The following is a 15,931-nucleotide window of genomic DNA, read 5'->3' on the forward strand; positions in this document are numbered from 1 at the left end:
GAAACTGGAAGACATAATGTTTTTCAAGAAAATTCCGGAACTTCTGTACTTGAATTTTGTTCCGAGGGATGTTTGATGCAATCGTTGTCGCACATTTCGTTGTAAAACTCACTGAATGAAGAATCCTCTTGCATCTGGGTCAATATAACTTGCTTCTTTTCCCTTCGTAAGTGTTTGTTTTTACACAAAGTGAAGTGCGAATATACTGCTCTGACACTTTATGGTGCACCCAACTTTATGTATTTATTATTGTTTTATCGCACACTCGACAAAAACAACTTTGTCGTTGGTAGTAAAAGACTGCTGTCCAAGACCACAACTTCTGAGATAACGAGGAGGCAGGCGTAGCTATTCTGCTGAAACATGCATTAAATACTGAGACAAGCTTCTCTTAAACCTCCAACTTTTAAAATTAAAAGCCGACAAATCATACATACCCAATCCTACGGTTGATTTAACAATGCTTCAGTCGGGGTTTGTTGGTGCCGGCTGCAAAAATAAAAACGCTCACAACAACAAAGTAGGAATGAAAGGTAACTACCACTCAGCTTAGTACTTGCCGCTTTCTGTTGTTGGTTCTTTTCGTTCGCTGTGTGTTGATTGCCACTCCCTGTTGCGAGCTGGAAACTAAAGCATCGTCGACTCCTGATGTAATTGTTATGGTGCTGCGAATCGTAGAATTGCTATGTACGTACAATGAAGGCAAATTCCATTTTTAAGTTAGTGTATTGTCGGAAGTTGAAAATGGAGAGAGAAAGAGAGAAGCGAGTGGAAACTATTTAAATCTTACTTTTTATCTATCGCACTAACATGTAACCCAAAAATGCTATGGAATTTCCTCTTAAGAACTGTTTAATGTAAAGAATATTTTATATCTTTAAGAATATGTAAAATTGAGTAAAATAGGTAATATAAAACTTGACTATAATATCCCTACTGACGTAATTCGTTAATTTTTTTTTTTTAATTTCACGTATGTGCACATAAAGGAAAAAAAAAATGTTATTACATAGAAATCCGGGTTCTTAATTATTATAAACCCCTTCACATAATTATTCCCTACAAATTCTTCATTTAAATGCAAGGTTACCTCCGTCAGCTTTGCAAGGGACTTCAAGATATGGCTATCTTGTTATAACCATTGCAACCCCACTCCTGTTTTCTTCCTTTCTATGGGAAATATGAAAAAAAAAACAAAACAAAAAAAAAAAAAAACGCTGAAACACTTCTTTATTTATTTTAAATGAGAAGTCTAAATACCAAATTTCACATCTCACCATTGATGGATTACGAGATATGGACATTCTAATACATTAATTGTTAACCCTATCCCCCCCCCCTTCCTACACGCCGTTTGCAAATATCCTTCGTTAGTGTATTTTCACACATCTTATGTACTATCCAAATTTGAAGTTTCTAGCTTAAGCTGTTTGACGGGCGTTGATAAATTAGTTAGTCACTCAAAACTTCTCTTTTATATACAGAGATATTAAAATATGTTTTTACTTCCAGATGATTTTAAGCCAGCGAGTGTGGATGTCAGTAAGATGGCGACCTTGGAAGTTGGGCAGAATCAACAGGTGACGGTAACTCATTTGGATGGTGCAGGAACAACTCGCACCATCTTTAAAGGAAATCATAAACCCCACCCGAAAGAATGTGTTCTAATCATCGACCATACCACTGGAGAAGTGACATTAGAGAAGCTAACCAGCAACATTCAGGTGAAAAAGACCAGGTAAGGCAATTGGTTGAAGTAGAAGACTACTTTCATGTTCACTCTCTCCGTATGTTTAGTCTCTGTGTACAAATGTAAATCATTTTGTTTCTCGGATAAATGTGATTAAATAATACGTCATGTTAAATATTCTGGTATAGTTGACAGGTCACTAGCACGTCCGAATTGGCTTCTCTAACAACACACCTTTTGTATAACAATATAATTAATCTTTTGTGAGCTTACCAATTCCATGACTTTTTTTTTTTTTTTTAAATTTATTTTAAACTTCTTTAGTGCCATGGTGCTTTTTCTAATATGTCCGTGGGCGCATGGTGGCTCAGTGTTGGAACTGCGACTTCTAGTGCGAGGGATACTTTTGTGTTCTTGGAGTTCTTCCGTTTCTTCCTACAGTCTCAGGCCACTATTTTTTTAATAATCATACTTTCATTGATCATGCGTCTCTTTTTGTTGCTAAAACGGATAACTGTGGGGCTTTTTAGTTAAATATTTCAGTCTGATATCAGATTGTCTAAAAATATTCAGTCTTTGCTCACGAGGGGACATTAGTGTCCTAAGTCTCAGGAAATCTGAGTCGCAACGGATTAAACATAACATCATTTGACAGTTGAAGCTAGTAGATGTGCAAAAAGTGTTGGAATTCTTGTAATTAGATAGAAAATAAGCAAGGTGAGTGAACTTTACGCAAAACTGTGCTACATTTTACAATTTTATTTCGATAAAGGGAAAAATACTGCGTGGTCCCGTGAAGAAATTTGTGCTATTTATAGGCAATATACGTTATCAAAACCAACAGCTAAAAGATGATGTCCCTTTCGTTCTGAAAATTTCAATGCCCAAGATGATTGTTGTAATAGGCAGCCAGTTACGGCTAAATGGATATACTTTGATAAAAATGAGCAAGACCGGCGTGTAAGCAGTAACATCAACAATGACTAAACATCATCTTAAACCATTTGTAGAAAAATAATTGCACAAAGAAGCTCGACGTTTAAGTGCCACATGATCCGACTCAAAAATATTTACTCGATCGAATTTCTGTCTGCAAATCTCTACTGAAACGTAATAAACTCGAGCCATTTCTGAAACCATTGATCACGCGTGATGAAAAGTGGATAATCTACAATAACAATGTGCAAGAAAGATCGGGGTCGAAGTAAGAAGAAGCTTTATAGTTTGATCACACTGACGACCAGAAAGGTTGTCCTCTGCGTTTGGTGGAAATAAAAGTGCATTGTGCGTCACGAGTTTTGCCGCCGAGCAAAACAATTGATTCGGATCTGTAATGGTGACAAGTAGCGCTCGTGCACTTAGTAATTCAAAAGAAACGGCCGGAACTGGTTAAGAGAAATTGTGTCTTATACCACGCTGACGTCAGGCTGCATACATTTTTAACGACACGTCAGAAATTGAGAGACTGGACACGACACGTCAGAGAATTAGACTGGAAGGTTTTAAGGGATCCACGTATAGCCCGGATCAGGCACCGTTAGAGTACCATTTATTTTGGTCTTTGCAGAACTTTTTGAATAATGGTAAGTTCGTTCCAAAAGAGACCTATAAAATCCATGTGTCACAATTTCTTTTATCAGAAACCGCGGAATTTTTATAGCGACGGGATTATGGTGTTGCCGGAAAAATTGCAGAATGTCATCGAACAAAAGTATATGTAGTTTCATAATGTCATTTTGCAATAACAGTAAATGTATTCTCAATTTTAACCTCCAAAGGTTCAGTATTTTTTAGACAAACTGATATTTTCTTATTGATATTTCCTTCCACTTAGCTTTCTCTATTATTTTTCGAACCTACTTTTCGAAGGCTGCAGTAGCTTTTAATCGCTGTATTCACGTCACTAACTTCACACTATTTCTTAATTCCTTTTTAGAACTTTGTTCTTAGACGTGCAAAATGTTTTTTTTTTTTCTTTCTTTCCAAATGCTTCACCATTCTTATTCTTTATTTTATTTTTTGTTCACTCAGCATATCTTGTTATACTACGTACTCTAACCAATTAATTAATCTACTTTTTCCTTCTTCTTTGGAGTTGTCAAAGTACTCTTCGTCCCAGGATAGTCTTCTGTGTCGCTATATTTGACTGCCGTACATTAAAAATTTCTTTACCATTATTTCTTTTCTTTTCTTTCTTTCCATGTGATTTATCAAACTACCTCACATTCATAATATATCGAAAATTACGCACCTGACATTTGATTTTTGAAAGATTAAAGAAAAGAGAAACTATACAATTTAAATTTCATTTAGAAAATGTTTTCGCGGGTTTTTCCACAAAAACAATTTGACTTGAAATACGTATCTTACGCAGCGAGAGAGAATTCCGATTTGTTTGTCATATTTTTATTTATAGGTCTGACAAAATTTCTGTTAAAAAGAGCCTTTTTATAAATAAGAATGTACATCGGATATATTACTTTGCAGCAAATCTGATGTACCAGATTTTGACTTTCAAATAAAATTCTGAAAATTGTCATTATTTAACTTGTAATTTTTCTGCAAATGTGTTCAAAAAGTTCTACAGTAAATATATTAGACTCATTTTGTCTCAGCAGATGTTGGAACGTCCTTCCGTAAACTGAACCCATCACACCATCTTCTGTGCGTTTCTTAATATGTATGAACAGGAATTTTGTTGATTTCATTCCTGATGTTTTCACGCAGTTCAACCAATATTGATGGACGATTCCTATACATACTATTTTTTCAAGTAGACTCATAAGAATTTAGATGATGATAGGCAGTGGCGGCGATTGGACGTTAAAAATGGAGAAGCAAGACGATCTGAATATTTGTATATCAATGGTAGTTTTTCTGGTTGTTTCTAACACTTTGTTTGACGAAAAATTGTATAACTAAAACGATACTATTTTTCAGTTAAAATACCGTACATCGTATTTCATATTTTATTAAGTAAATTGACAAGAGAACGCAAGTAGGTACTAGCCCTTTGTACTCTTAAACAACGAAAGTGTAAGAGATTTGATTTCTTGCTCGTAAACGTCTTAAAATTCTGTCTGGAAATTTGTGTGATCAGATTATTTAATAACAAATTTGCAAAACAAATAAATAGAAAAGATAATATTAATCATAGTAATGAATAACTCATAATTTTAATTCCACACATACCATTAAATGTATGTTATTACTCTTAGAAAATAAATGACAGTAAATACTACAAGCATATGCTACGACATTTAAAGAAATACGCAATTGCAATATTAATTGCTTTGAATTGCAATTTAAACGCAATTCCTGTAGCTTTCCTAACTCCACGAATAACCAATACGTACTCAAGCAACGGCAAATATTATATGGCATATTTTTTTCTATGAACCACTAATACTTACAAATCTTTACATTTTCAAATTAAACTATATACATTCAGGGGTCACTTTAGAAAAGTGGGGGGCAACTACCCCCTCTTGCCCCCTCCCCTTAATTGCCGCCAATGTTGTTAGATCAGGTGTTCTGGGAGGCCATAAGTTCATTGAAAGTATGCGGTCACCGAAGAAGATAGTTGTGAGTTTAATGGAGGTGCTCGATGGGTGGCATTTATTAAGAGTAGCTTCCATCAACTCGATGTTGTTTCCGGATGTGTCCGTAAAGTTGTAATAATCTCTGCTGTTCCACGAACAATGTTGTGAACATTCGTCTCGCAAAGTCGCAACGTAGATATGAGACTATCATTAGATTCTCGTCAAATGAAGAGTTGTCGCTGAGTAAGAAGAAAACACAGTATGTCTAGGGTCCGCTACAGATAATAAGGCCTGTCTATTCAGAGTACAAGAAAGTTACAGGTCTTAATGATATTCTGAATTTACTCCCATTAGCACATTAGGTTATGCGTGGTAACAATTTTAACAATCGCTTGTGAATGCGTTTGTATCCATATGTATGACAATTTTCCGAAACATCCATGGAATAACGAATAACCAAAATAACATCAGAGTGTGTACACGAAGTTTACTTTCGATTTAAATTTTAAAGTTTTCATTGAACTGAACATAATTACATTTGTTTTTCAATATGTTGTTGACCTCCCAGCTGGTTTTGTTACTATCGCGAGCACCTTTCGTGTACGGGTCCCGGGTTCTTTTTCTGGTGGGAAAGTTTTGAAATTTGAATGCGTTATTGTGGTTCAGATTCCACCCTAAGCTGTAGATCCATATTTTATATAGCCGTGATGTTGAAAGAAATGAAGGTAAAAACCCCAACGAATCACTCAATATTTTATTATTTTCATCCCCGTCAAAATAAAAGATGGTACGTCATAAACTATAAAAATGTATTAACCCAAAGGAAAATTTCTATTTAATTCCATTTAAAAAATTACTCTTATTATTCAATGTATGTTGCTCTCTTGAGCTGTCCAACTACAAGTTTTGTATTTTTTAAATATGATAAAGCTAATTAAACTTGGTAGGTGGGAAGTCGTTCTGTTTCTTCATCAAAACTACGGTTTTCTCCATAAACCACCAACTTTTTCGCTAATGGTAAAATTTTTTAAGTAAGTGGTTAGATCCAGCGACTAAAGTTGTGTTAGGTTTTAATTTAACATCCTACGGTTATGCTCTTTAGGTTAAAATAGATAATGATAAAGATCCTGTGTCAGAGATGAGCGCTCTACCAGTGAGCTACCGTGTTGCAATGTATAGGTGATTCTGTTATTTTGATAATCATTATATATTTCCGTCCAGGACACTATATATCGTCCGAGTTCAGTCGAACTCATCCGATCGGGATTATACTTGCCATATTGGTAGACTTTGATCTGCGATACAAGCATGTGAAATACTGTATTGTGCAGCCTTTGGGTTCCCAAGTTATGTGGGGTTAAATTTTGCGTCATATTTTTGAAAATAAAAACCCGTATATATGTAAACCAAGACTTTGACCTATATAAATGAGAAAAATATACAGTACGGTTTCTATAGTTACGTGCGGTTAAATTTTGCGTCATATTTTCGAAAGCAAAAACCCATAACCTGACCTACATATAAGCATTTGAAATATGTGTACAGTCGAATCTAAATCAATTCATTGGACATAATGGGAAGATAATGACTCCCGTTTAAATAACAATTAAAGATCTATCTTTTAGAGATAAAATATTTTAAAAAATAAATAAATAAAAAATAAAATAAAAATAAATGAAGGACGATATTTTACGACTGTGTGTATTTCACTTGTTGGAATATTTCGAGACGTCATTATCGTGGAGAAATTTTGGTATAATTGATACATTACTTAGCAGTCTGTCACCAACACAATCAATATTGTGTTGATAGTAATCAGTTAATTTTACGATTATTTAGAGTCATATTTTTACAGTATTGTAAAAATGTGAAAACGTTGCTGTGTTGACTACATTTTTCTACATATAAAGATTTCATGTACTTAGTTTCAACAAAATTGAAAGTATTTTAAGGGTTGTGTCAGATATGTGTGATTGTTGTTCCTAGTAATATTATTGGGTATAGTTAGTGCTGCATAAAATGTGGTTAGTGTTCTAAGTAGAATGTCTTAAGTTCTTGTCTTTCTTTTCCTTTTTTGTTTCTTCTTAAACCTTTTATAAAAGTGGTTTTCAGAAATAAAATTTAAAAAAAAAAAAAAATACATACAAAAGAATTTGTCACGGGAAAATAACACTACAAATACTTTGCGTTACTTTTGAATAATATTAAATATTTTGTACGTTTTGTAATTTACACTCTGTCCTGAGAATTATTTTGTAATCTTTGTTTCAGAACTGAAAACAAACTGGGCCCCCCTCGGCCGGTGACTCCAGTTGATGGCCCCTCGAAGAAACCTTCTCCACACCAGAAATCATCACCATCGCATCCACCTTCAAGGCCATCGTATTCCCCAATGGTTCCAAGACATTCACCTTTGCATGCATCTCCTGTTCATAGATCTCCGACGTATCCCAGTCGAAGTCCATCAAGTCAAAAGCCTTCCCCAAGCCACCATCCAACCAAGAGTCCGAACAGTCAAAAGTCACCTTCCGTGTCTTCCCTGCCGCCAGGAAGTTTACCCATTATTAGTTTGGATGATCCTGAACCAGTGGTCCAAGATTCTAGGGAGATAGACTTTGGACTTCAGGTATGTATACTCATAATTCGTTTTTTTTTTTTTTTTTCCTAAAATTAGTTTAGTACTATCAAGTATATAGCTGGAAGTTCATATCCCAGTTCTCGTGTATAGTGAAACAGCGAAGTTGGTCACGCTTCATTTCCAGAAAATAGTAAGGTTCGTGGTGAATTGCCCATGTTATGGTGTAATAGCTCATATATACACGCAATCAAATTAAGTATGTTTAGCTGTGTGTCATCAAGTGGAAAATAAAAATACATTATAGCGAAACAGAAAGGTGTGAGCGCTTTTTAAACTGATATGCTTCGGGCGACAAAGTTTGTTTCATTCAGTGAAAATCCATGATTTCTATACCTGTAGAACAATTGGCTTGCCATTTTGCTTACTTATTCTTCGCAATATATGTACCTGTTCGTGACCGAACAGCTAACATATGTACCTTATGTATGAGTGGTCCCGGGGTCAATTGCAGTTGTGGGGTATTTGACTCTGATATAAATCCGAGTAATGGTTCAGGGCCTTCTTAAAACAGGAGGTCCCATCTCACTGTCCTGATACTGAGAAAGGACGTTAAATCAAACAATCACACATTATTTGTGTTTCCTGAAGATAAAAATACCATTATATGTATAATCCTTTTAAACCCTCACTCTGAGGATCCTGAGTCGATCATATATCATCTTGTAGACGTATCGTTAAGTTTTGTTGGAGTTCTATTATCTCCCAGTTTCGTCATTCTGCCAATTATTTCGAATCGTTCACTTATAGTTATCATTCGTTTGTTGGTTAAATATACTAAAGAAGAATTTATTTCTTTTTAAGGAGTTTGGTTTACTAAAACTCCTTTATACAGGGTGACAAAAAAAGGAATTTTTTAACAATCCAATAAAATGAAGAGTGATGGTACAAAAACATTTAATTCATCGTAGTAGAAACCTTAAAATTTGCCATCCATGGAATTTATCACTTCTTAAGAATAACGCCCTTTAGATGCCGTCCTCAACTTGCTTAGAACTTCATCATTGTTTATGTTTGTTGTCATTTGTTGACAGGATTTTAATCGCAACAGGTAATCGTTTTCCTTCAGTTGTTGCACAATTTGCAGCTTGTATGGATGAAATTTCAAATCTAAATGAAGAATTCTGCGAATATTCTCCCGGGACATTTCAACCGCAGCTGCGTACTTACGAATTGAACGCCGTGGGCACCGTGAAACAGACTTGCGTACAACATTAAGGAGCCATTGTTACTAAAATGACTAAGTATTTACTTGCTCAAGCTCACTGTCCCGCAGTGCTGCCACCTGCTCATGCATTTCAAAAATTCCCGTTATTCTGTGTCACTCTGTATATTTGCCATGTGTCCGGGATAAAATAAATCTTAAGAACCACTTGATGGATCACCACCAAATTTGGTTAGGATGTAGATGGGTCAGAAGTTAGGAACAGAGTTCGTTGATAGATGTGCTATTCTAACCCAAAATGATAGAAATCAACCATTTCCGGTTTCTACGTTAATTACTATAGAGCAAAAACGCTAATAGATAGCGAGAAGTAGTTTCCTACAGTCGGTTAACCGTACCAAGAATACATTTTCAGTGTTAAATCTGCTATTGGACAGTTGTGTTCAGAACAACCACAAAAAGTGAATTTAGTGCAATCACATTAGAACAACAAAATTAGAAGACATGGTGGGATTCCACATTGTTAATTTGGACAATAGTCTTTTCATATAAATAGCAAGTGGGCTGTTAAATACAGTTACAATCATTAGGGGTAATTAAAAATCGAAATAAAGTTTACGAAATACTCTTTGTAAGTTGTTTTCTATAAGGAATTTAAAGTACAGTAGGAAATGTAAAGCTTAGGATCCAGTGACGCAGTAGAAAATCATTCCTGACGATATTCCCAGCGAGGAGGAAAATATGCAATTAAAGGAACAAATATAGAGCACTTTCTTGGTTCCTTCCATTTCAATTCAGGCAAAAAAATAAAAAATTGTACCATCACCATCTCAGATATTGTTGAAACTTTTTTTTATAGCAACTAGACATGTTTTTAAGAGATCCATATTTTTTGTTTTGTCAAAAAAAAAATTTCCCGCCAAGTAATAGGCCATGAAAGACGGAGTACAATTTATGAATTGTAGAAGACATGGAAAATGGTCAACTTTGGAGCCTCGCCATTCGGCTATGGAGACAGGTAGACTAATAATTCTTGTTGTGGTATGTACATAGGGATATAAATAAACTATATTTTATTATAGTTTGGTTTGCGCATGCGTATCTTTTTGTGCATAAATTAACAAATGAACGTCAATTTATCTGAAAAGTCGAAGTTTGCGAATTTTTTTCGAGCACTTCCGGTTCGAATTTTAAAATTCTGTTTTCGCAGTTGGTAAGACCTAGCTACCCGCTTTTCGAAAAAAAAAAAAAAAATTGTATCGCTTTTGTGTGCAACCGTTTCGTCGCAAAAAATTCGAGAAATTGTAAAATTTTGAAAAATCGCCATTTTTGGGCGCCATTTTCTCGAAAACACGATCTTTTAAAATTCTGAAATTTTGTCAGATGGTTCAACTTTACATGAATAATAAACACACCAAATGCCATTCTCGACCAATGCTTCATGAATTAACTGCAGCCTTTTTAAGTTAGCGAAGTTTCGTTAACTTTGATGTTACAGTTAGCAACACTGGGAACAGTAAAAGTGCAATGATTTGCTGATGTTTATGGTTCACATTCATTAAATGAAGAATAAAAGGTTTTCTTGACTGTTTTTTCATTATTTTGATCAAGAAGGTTCTCTGAGATAGTAAAATGAGCCTCCCCCTACTCCTCCGTTTTCTTAAACCGAAATAAACTGAGGTGGAAATTACGATTACGAAACGCACAAATTTCAAGTTCACTTACTTAAAATGGTCTTCGGAAACAAAATTTCACTGATTTTTTTTTATTTTTTAATTTTTTACATGGACCAGTCATTTACTTGATTGGTGTTTTCTTCGCTAATAGCATGTAACCGTGCAGGTGCTCCAATAGGTGTTGGCTCACTCACAACTCGTCCAGGAGTGGATCTAGGGGGAAGAAACTTTTTTATTTTATATATAAATGAAACCGATCTCAGAGTTTGGAGCTCGTTGCTCTAAGTAGTAGTATCACCCTCCCCCCCCTTCCAGAAGTCCGTCCTGGATCCGCCCCTGTGTAGCACATTGTCGATAGTCACAAATGCTGAAGGTCCATGTGGAAGCATAAACAGCACTTCAACTTCACGTAACTCATGATTTATTCATAATATTTCTGCTGCGCACCACTGGTTATCATACATATATGTATGTAACAAAAGTTCCTTTTTGCAGATTTCTTAAATCTACACTTTGAATTGCAGAAGTGCGATTTTGGGGAAAGCATAAAGTTAGTTCATGGTGACCCGTTACTGCCATAAAAACTTCGCCATTTTCCGAAAACCAAAGATGACTTCGTTGAATACCAGTTACCGGTCGCATACTTTCCCTTTTTTTCTTCCGGAAGTCGTCGAATTTAATTCCAGGCAACAAAACGAGAGTAATACCCGGAGTTTGTACTTACCTATACTCACGAATTCTTCTGTGGTTTTAGTGGGGGCACGGTGGCTCAGTGGTAGAGCGTTCACCTCCGGTGCTTGGGGTCCCTGGTTCGATTCCAGATTGCGCCGTGTGGGCTTTGTGGTGGATAAACACCGTGCTCGTTTGTTTTCTCGGGGTTATCCGTTTCCTCCCACTTTCTGCATTCCACCATTTTTCATTTCTCATAATCACCGTCTCCTTTAGCCTAACCGGCATAAACGTGGGACGTAAAACTTAAAGATTTCATTTCATTTTTTTTCTTCCGCGGTTTTAATACTGTGTATCTGTATTTACCTAAGGTTATCCCGCGTTGCCACATTCTTTACACCTCCCCTCCACCTCAGTACCGTCGCAGAGAGCCTTGCATGGCCGATTTCACTGCCAAACCACTGCTTTATCGGACCTGTCTGCATCTCGAACATCTGAAAGCGATTTTTAAAGTGGGATGCAGCACCATCAGAAATCACTGACACGGTTTGGGAAATTGTAGACACTTATTTTCTCGTATTCAAACCTTTTTCTATTAAATATATTTTCGCTTTTCTTCGAGTATTTTTAGAATCTTGTCTATGGCTATGAGTATATGAGCCGAATCGTGTGTTTTATCGTCGTTTATTACAACAAAACTGTCAGTTGTTTCATATTCCGGTGATAACTCTGAATTTCACTTTGCAGAATAACAGTCCAGTTTTCAGCGAAGTCCACATGAAGGAAAATAGAATTTGTATTTTAAAATTTTATATGGTGCTTTTTGGTAGCAATTAATTCTCTTTGGATTTTCTTGATGCAGTCATGAATTACAATTCTTACAGTTAAACAAGCATTGCACGATACGAAAACAGAAAGTGGCACAGCTTTTTAACAAGATTGTTTTCCCATATGGCATACGTAACACTTTCATTTTCATCAGGATCAATAATTAAAGACTCCACACTTATTCCTTCCATTCCAGGACATTCACCACATTCTTGAAGAAGACAGTTGTCATTTTCTACGGATCATACTACTAAAGAAAATAGGTCATTCATGACAGCTTCAGTACAGGCTGCACCTTTGATTTGTAGCAACGCAGTAGCAGCTAACTTAAAATTTGCACAATACACATACTCACACATACACACTTCCCTCGCAGGTTGCGGACTAACCCACTTTAGTCGAATACTATAAAATTCCGAGTGACCCATTCTTATGTTGGGATTGTTCTGTTTAAAAAGTCAGTAAATTTCTTTGAAACGCGTAAGAAAACATTTCGATTTTTTAAACTTTTTGTCCTTTTTCGGTCACTGTAATGAGATCGCACTTAATTGAGACTTTGTCTGGAGCATTCCAAATCATCACTGAGGTAATAGTTCAGGCTTTTTGTAGATCATCAGAATTTATTGGATGGCCATTTGAAGTAAACTTAAAATTTGTGTGTTTCGTAATCGTAATTTCCACCTCAGATTATTTCGGTTTAAGAAAACGGAGGAGTAGGGGGAGGCTCATTTTACTATTTCAGAGAACCTTCTTGATCAAAATAATGAAAAAACAGTCAAGAAAACCTTTTATTCTTCATTTAATGAATGTGAACCATAAACATCATCATATCATTGCACTTTTATTGTTCCCAGTGTTACTAACTGTGACATCAAAGTTAACGAAACTTCGCTAACTTTAAAAGGCTGCAGTTAATTCATGAAGCATTGGTCGAGAATGGTATTTGGTGTGTTTATTATTCATGTAGAGTTGAACCATCTGTCAAAATTTCAGAATTTTAAAAGATGGTGTTTTGGAGAAAATGGCGCCCAAAAATGGCGATTTTTCAAAATTTTACAATTTCTCGAATTTTTTGCGACAAAACGGTTGCACACAGAAGCGATACAAATTTTTTTCGGAAAGCGAATAACCAGGTCTTACCAACCGCGAAAACAGAATTGTAAAATTCGAACCGGAAGTGCTCGAAAAAAGTTCGGAAACTTCGACTTTTCAGATAAATTGACGTTCATTTGTTAATTTATGTACAAAAAGATACGCATGCGCAAACCAAACTATAATAAAATATAGTTTATTTATATCCCTATGTACATACCACAACAAGAATTATTAGTCTACCTGTCTCCATAGCCGAATGGTGAGGCTCCGAAGTTGACCATTTTCCATGTCTTCTACAATTCATAAATTGTACTCCCTGTCTTTGATGTCCCATTACTTGGCGGGAAATTTTTTTCGACAAAACAAAAAATATGGGTCTCTTAAAAACATGTCTAGTTGCTATAAAAAAAAGTTTCAACAATATCTGAGATGGTGATGGTACATGCTCTGCCTGAATTGAAATGGAAGGCACCTCGTGCTGTATAGCCTCTGGCAGTAGATATTTACGTCATTATTCTCATACGTCTTTATGCGCTTCAGCTTCCCTTGCGTCGCACTATGAGCTGAAATCCCAAAGAGCTGGTCAAAAGTCAAAAAACAAAGTTTCGATTTGCGACTTTTTAGGTCTTGGATCATATAATAGAATGTTTGAAGTAGTAAATTTCATTAAAACATCCGTCCTTTTGTTATCCTGCAGAGCAGGTAGTCATTTGAAAAGTGCCGTTTGACCGGTTTAGATTTAGTAAACGTTAATGTTTTAAAAAAAAAGTGATGATTTAAAGTATCATAACTTCGTTAATTTTCAAAAGCTTTTGGATTTTCAAAATGGATAAAATAGATAAAGATATGTTGAATTGACATTTAGATCATTTAAGCTGAGAAAACAAAGTTATCATAAATTATCATTAAAGTTAACGAAAAATAAAGAAGAAGTAAGAAAATAAATAGATTAATGTAGAAAACAGTTTTGAATTTTGCATAATTCTATCGACATATTGATTTTACGACATATGCAATACTATAAGTTAACGGAATTCACAAAAAACAGCTGTGCACTTGCAAAATTTATGCACATGTTTCCCAATAGATGTTCAGAATACAAATTGTTAACAATTATTAGTAATTTAAAACTATAATAATAATAATAATAATAATAATAATAATAATAATATATATATATATATATATATATATATATATAATATGTGTGTGTGTTATATTTTGTTAAATTGCAGTTTACTTCATAACTATTTTGAATGTTGACATTCTGACTTTATAATCGTTAACAACGACCTCAAACATATAAAACTAGTTTTCAGTCTATTTGGAGAAGTTTTAAAAACATTTTGCCTACCGTATTGGATCCCCTATGTTGAATTTTTTAGTTGACCTCATAATCGTTATTAGCGAGCTCGAATATGCAAATTGAACAACGTTTTCATATTTTGACCAGCTTTGGGATTTCAGCCCACTGTGCGTCATGTGCTATTGTGCTCTAATAAACAAAGTGTTGGTATCAGTCTGCAGAAACACTCTTGTACATAACATTCTTGTGAAATGCAGTGAGTTAACAGCAACAAATCTGTGTCATCGTTGTCTGCTTGGCACCGGAACATGTCAGTATTCGCTGAAATAAGCGTGTCGACATAGCAGCCAAGAATGCTGCCTTGGCACTGGTTGCACTGAAGCGCTCGCTCCCTCCCTCCTTCTCTCTCTCTCTCTCTCTCTCTCTCTTTCCTTTCTTTCTTTCTTTCTCTTTTGCTTGGATCTCCATAGCTATTTTGTCCAACGGATGCACTCCCACTGACAAGTGGACTGGAATCAGGTCAACGAAAATAAGCTCCACTTAGTAAAATCTATTTTGTGTAATTGGTAAATGTTGCGTACTATAGCAGGGCCAGCAAGAGATGATCCTTGAAGTTTCTCACCATATGCGGAGGGAAAACGTAGCCCCTACTTTGCTGTTAGTGTTACTGACCACGGTTACTCTGTCTTACACCATTAATTAAATGTCCATTACAGATGCACCGAAAAAAGCCTTGACACGTGGAGTAGTGGCAACACCGATGCGAGCTGTCAGAGACCTTCTCTTGGTGGCTCCCCTATAATAACCGAGATTAACTTATTCTGACACGTTTGCGTATCAAACATTCATCTCGCACATTCCTATACACTAAGTATTCGGCACTTCTTGTAAAATGTCCAGAATACTCAGAACGTTTAGAAAGTTTTGGGGGATAATGCGGTCTTTGGTATCGTACTCTCACTTTTATTCGTGTGTTGGAATTGTTAACATTGTCTGATGTTTTGCTTTTTCATTTTTTTTCTGGTGTGTGTAACAAATATTGCTCTTTTTTTGAGTTATTTGTGTGTGATATATTTTGTTATTTATTCCTTTCACCTTTTCACGTTTCTCTCAATTTTATAGTATTAAATCTCTTATTTTGTCTAATTTATATTTGAATTGCACTTGTTTAGAAGTTCTGTTTTGAATTTTTTAATGTACATATACCGGCCATTGACATAATCGTGACGGGGGCGTAGCCTCACTGCAGACGTTCCATAAACTGTAATCGATCACATAACTAGGAGGAATCACTAAGCAAGTGAAGCAGAAATAGGGTAATTTCT

The 15,931-nt window shown here is 35.4% G+C and overlaps 1 protein-coding gene across 2 annotated transcripts in view; it reads left to right on the top strand.

Annotated features, from left to right (window-relative positions):
- The window catches only part of Eaf (ELL-associated factor), a 41,956-nt gene that overhangs the window by 8,344 nt on the left and 17,681 nt on the right, over positions 1 to 15,931 (top strand). For both annotated transcript variants that reach the window (XM_081740036.1, XM_081740037.1), the window contains exons 2-3: positions 1,513 to 1,738; positions 7,504 to 7,858. In XM_081740036.1, the coding sequence (XP_081596162.1) occupies positions 1,513 to 1,738; positions 7,504 to 7,858 (581 nt within the window). The remainder of the gene's footprint in view (positions 1 to 1,512; positions 1,739 to 7,503; positions 7,859 to 15,931) is intronic.

Source organism: Thermobia domestica, chromosome 15, assembly GCF_964235325.1.
Source record: "Thermobia domestica chromosome 15, izTheDome1.hap1.1, whole genome shotgun sequence".
In the NCBI taxonomy this organism is placed as follows: Eukaryota; Metazoa; Arthropoda; class Insecta; order Zygentoma; family Lepismatidae; genus Thermobia; species Thermobia domestica.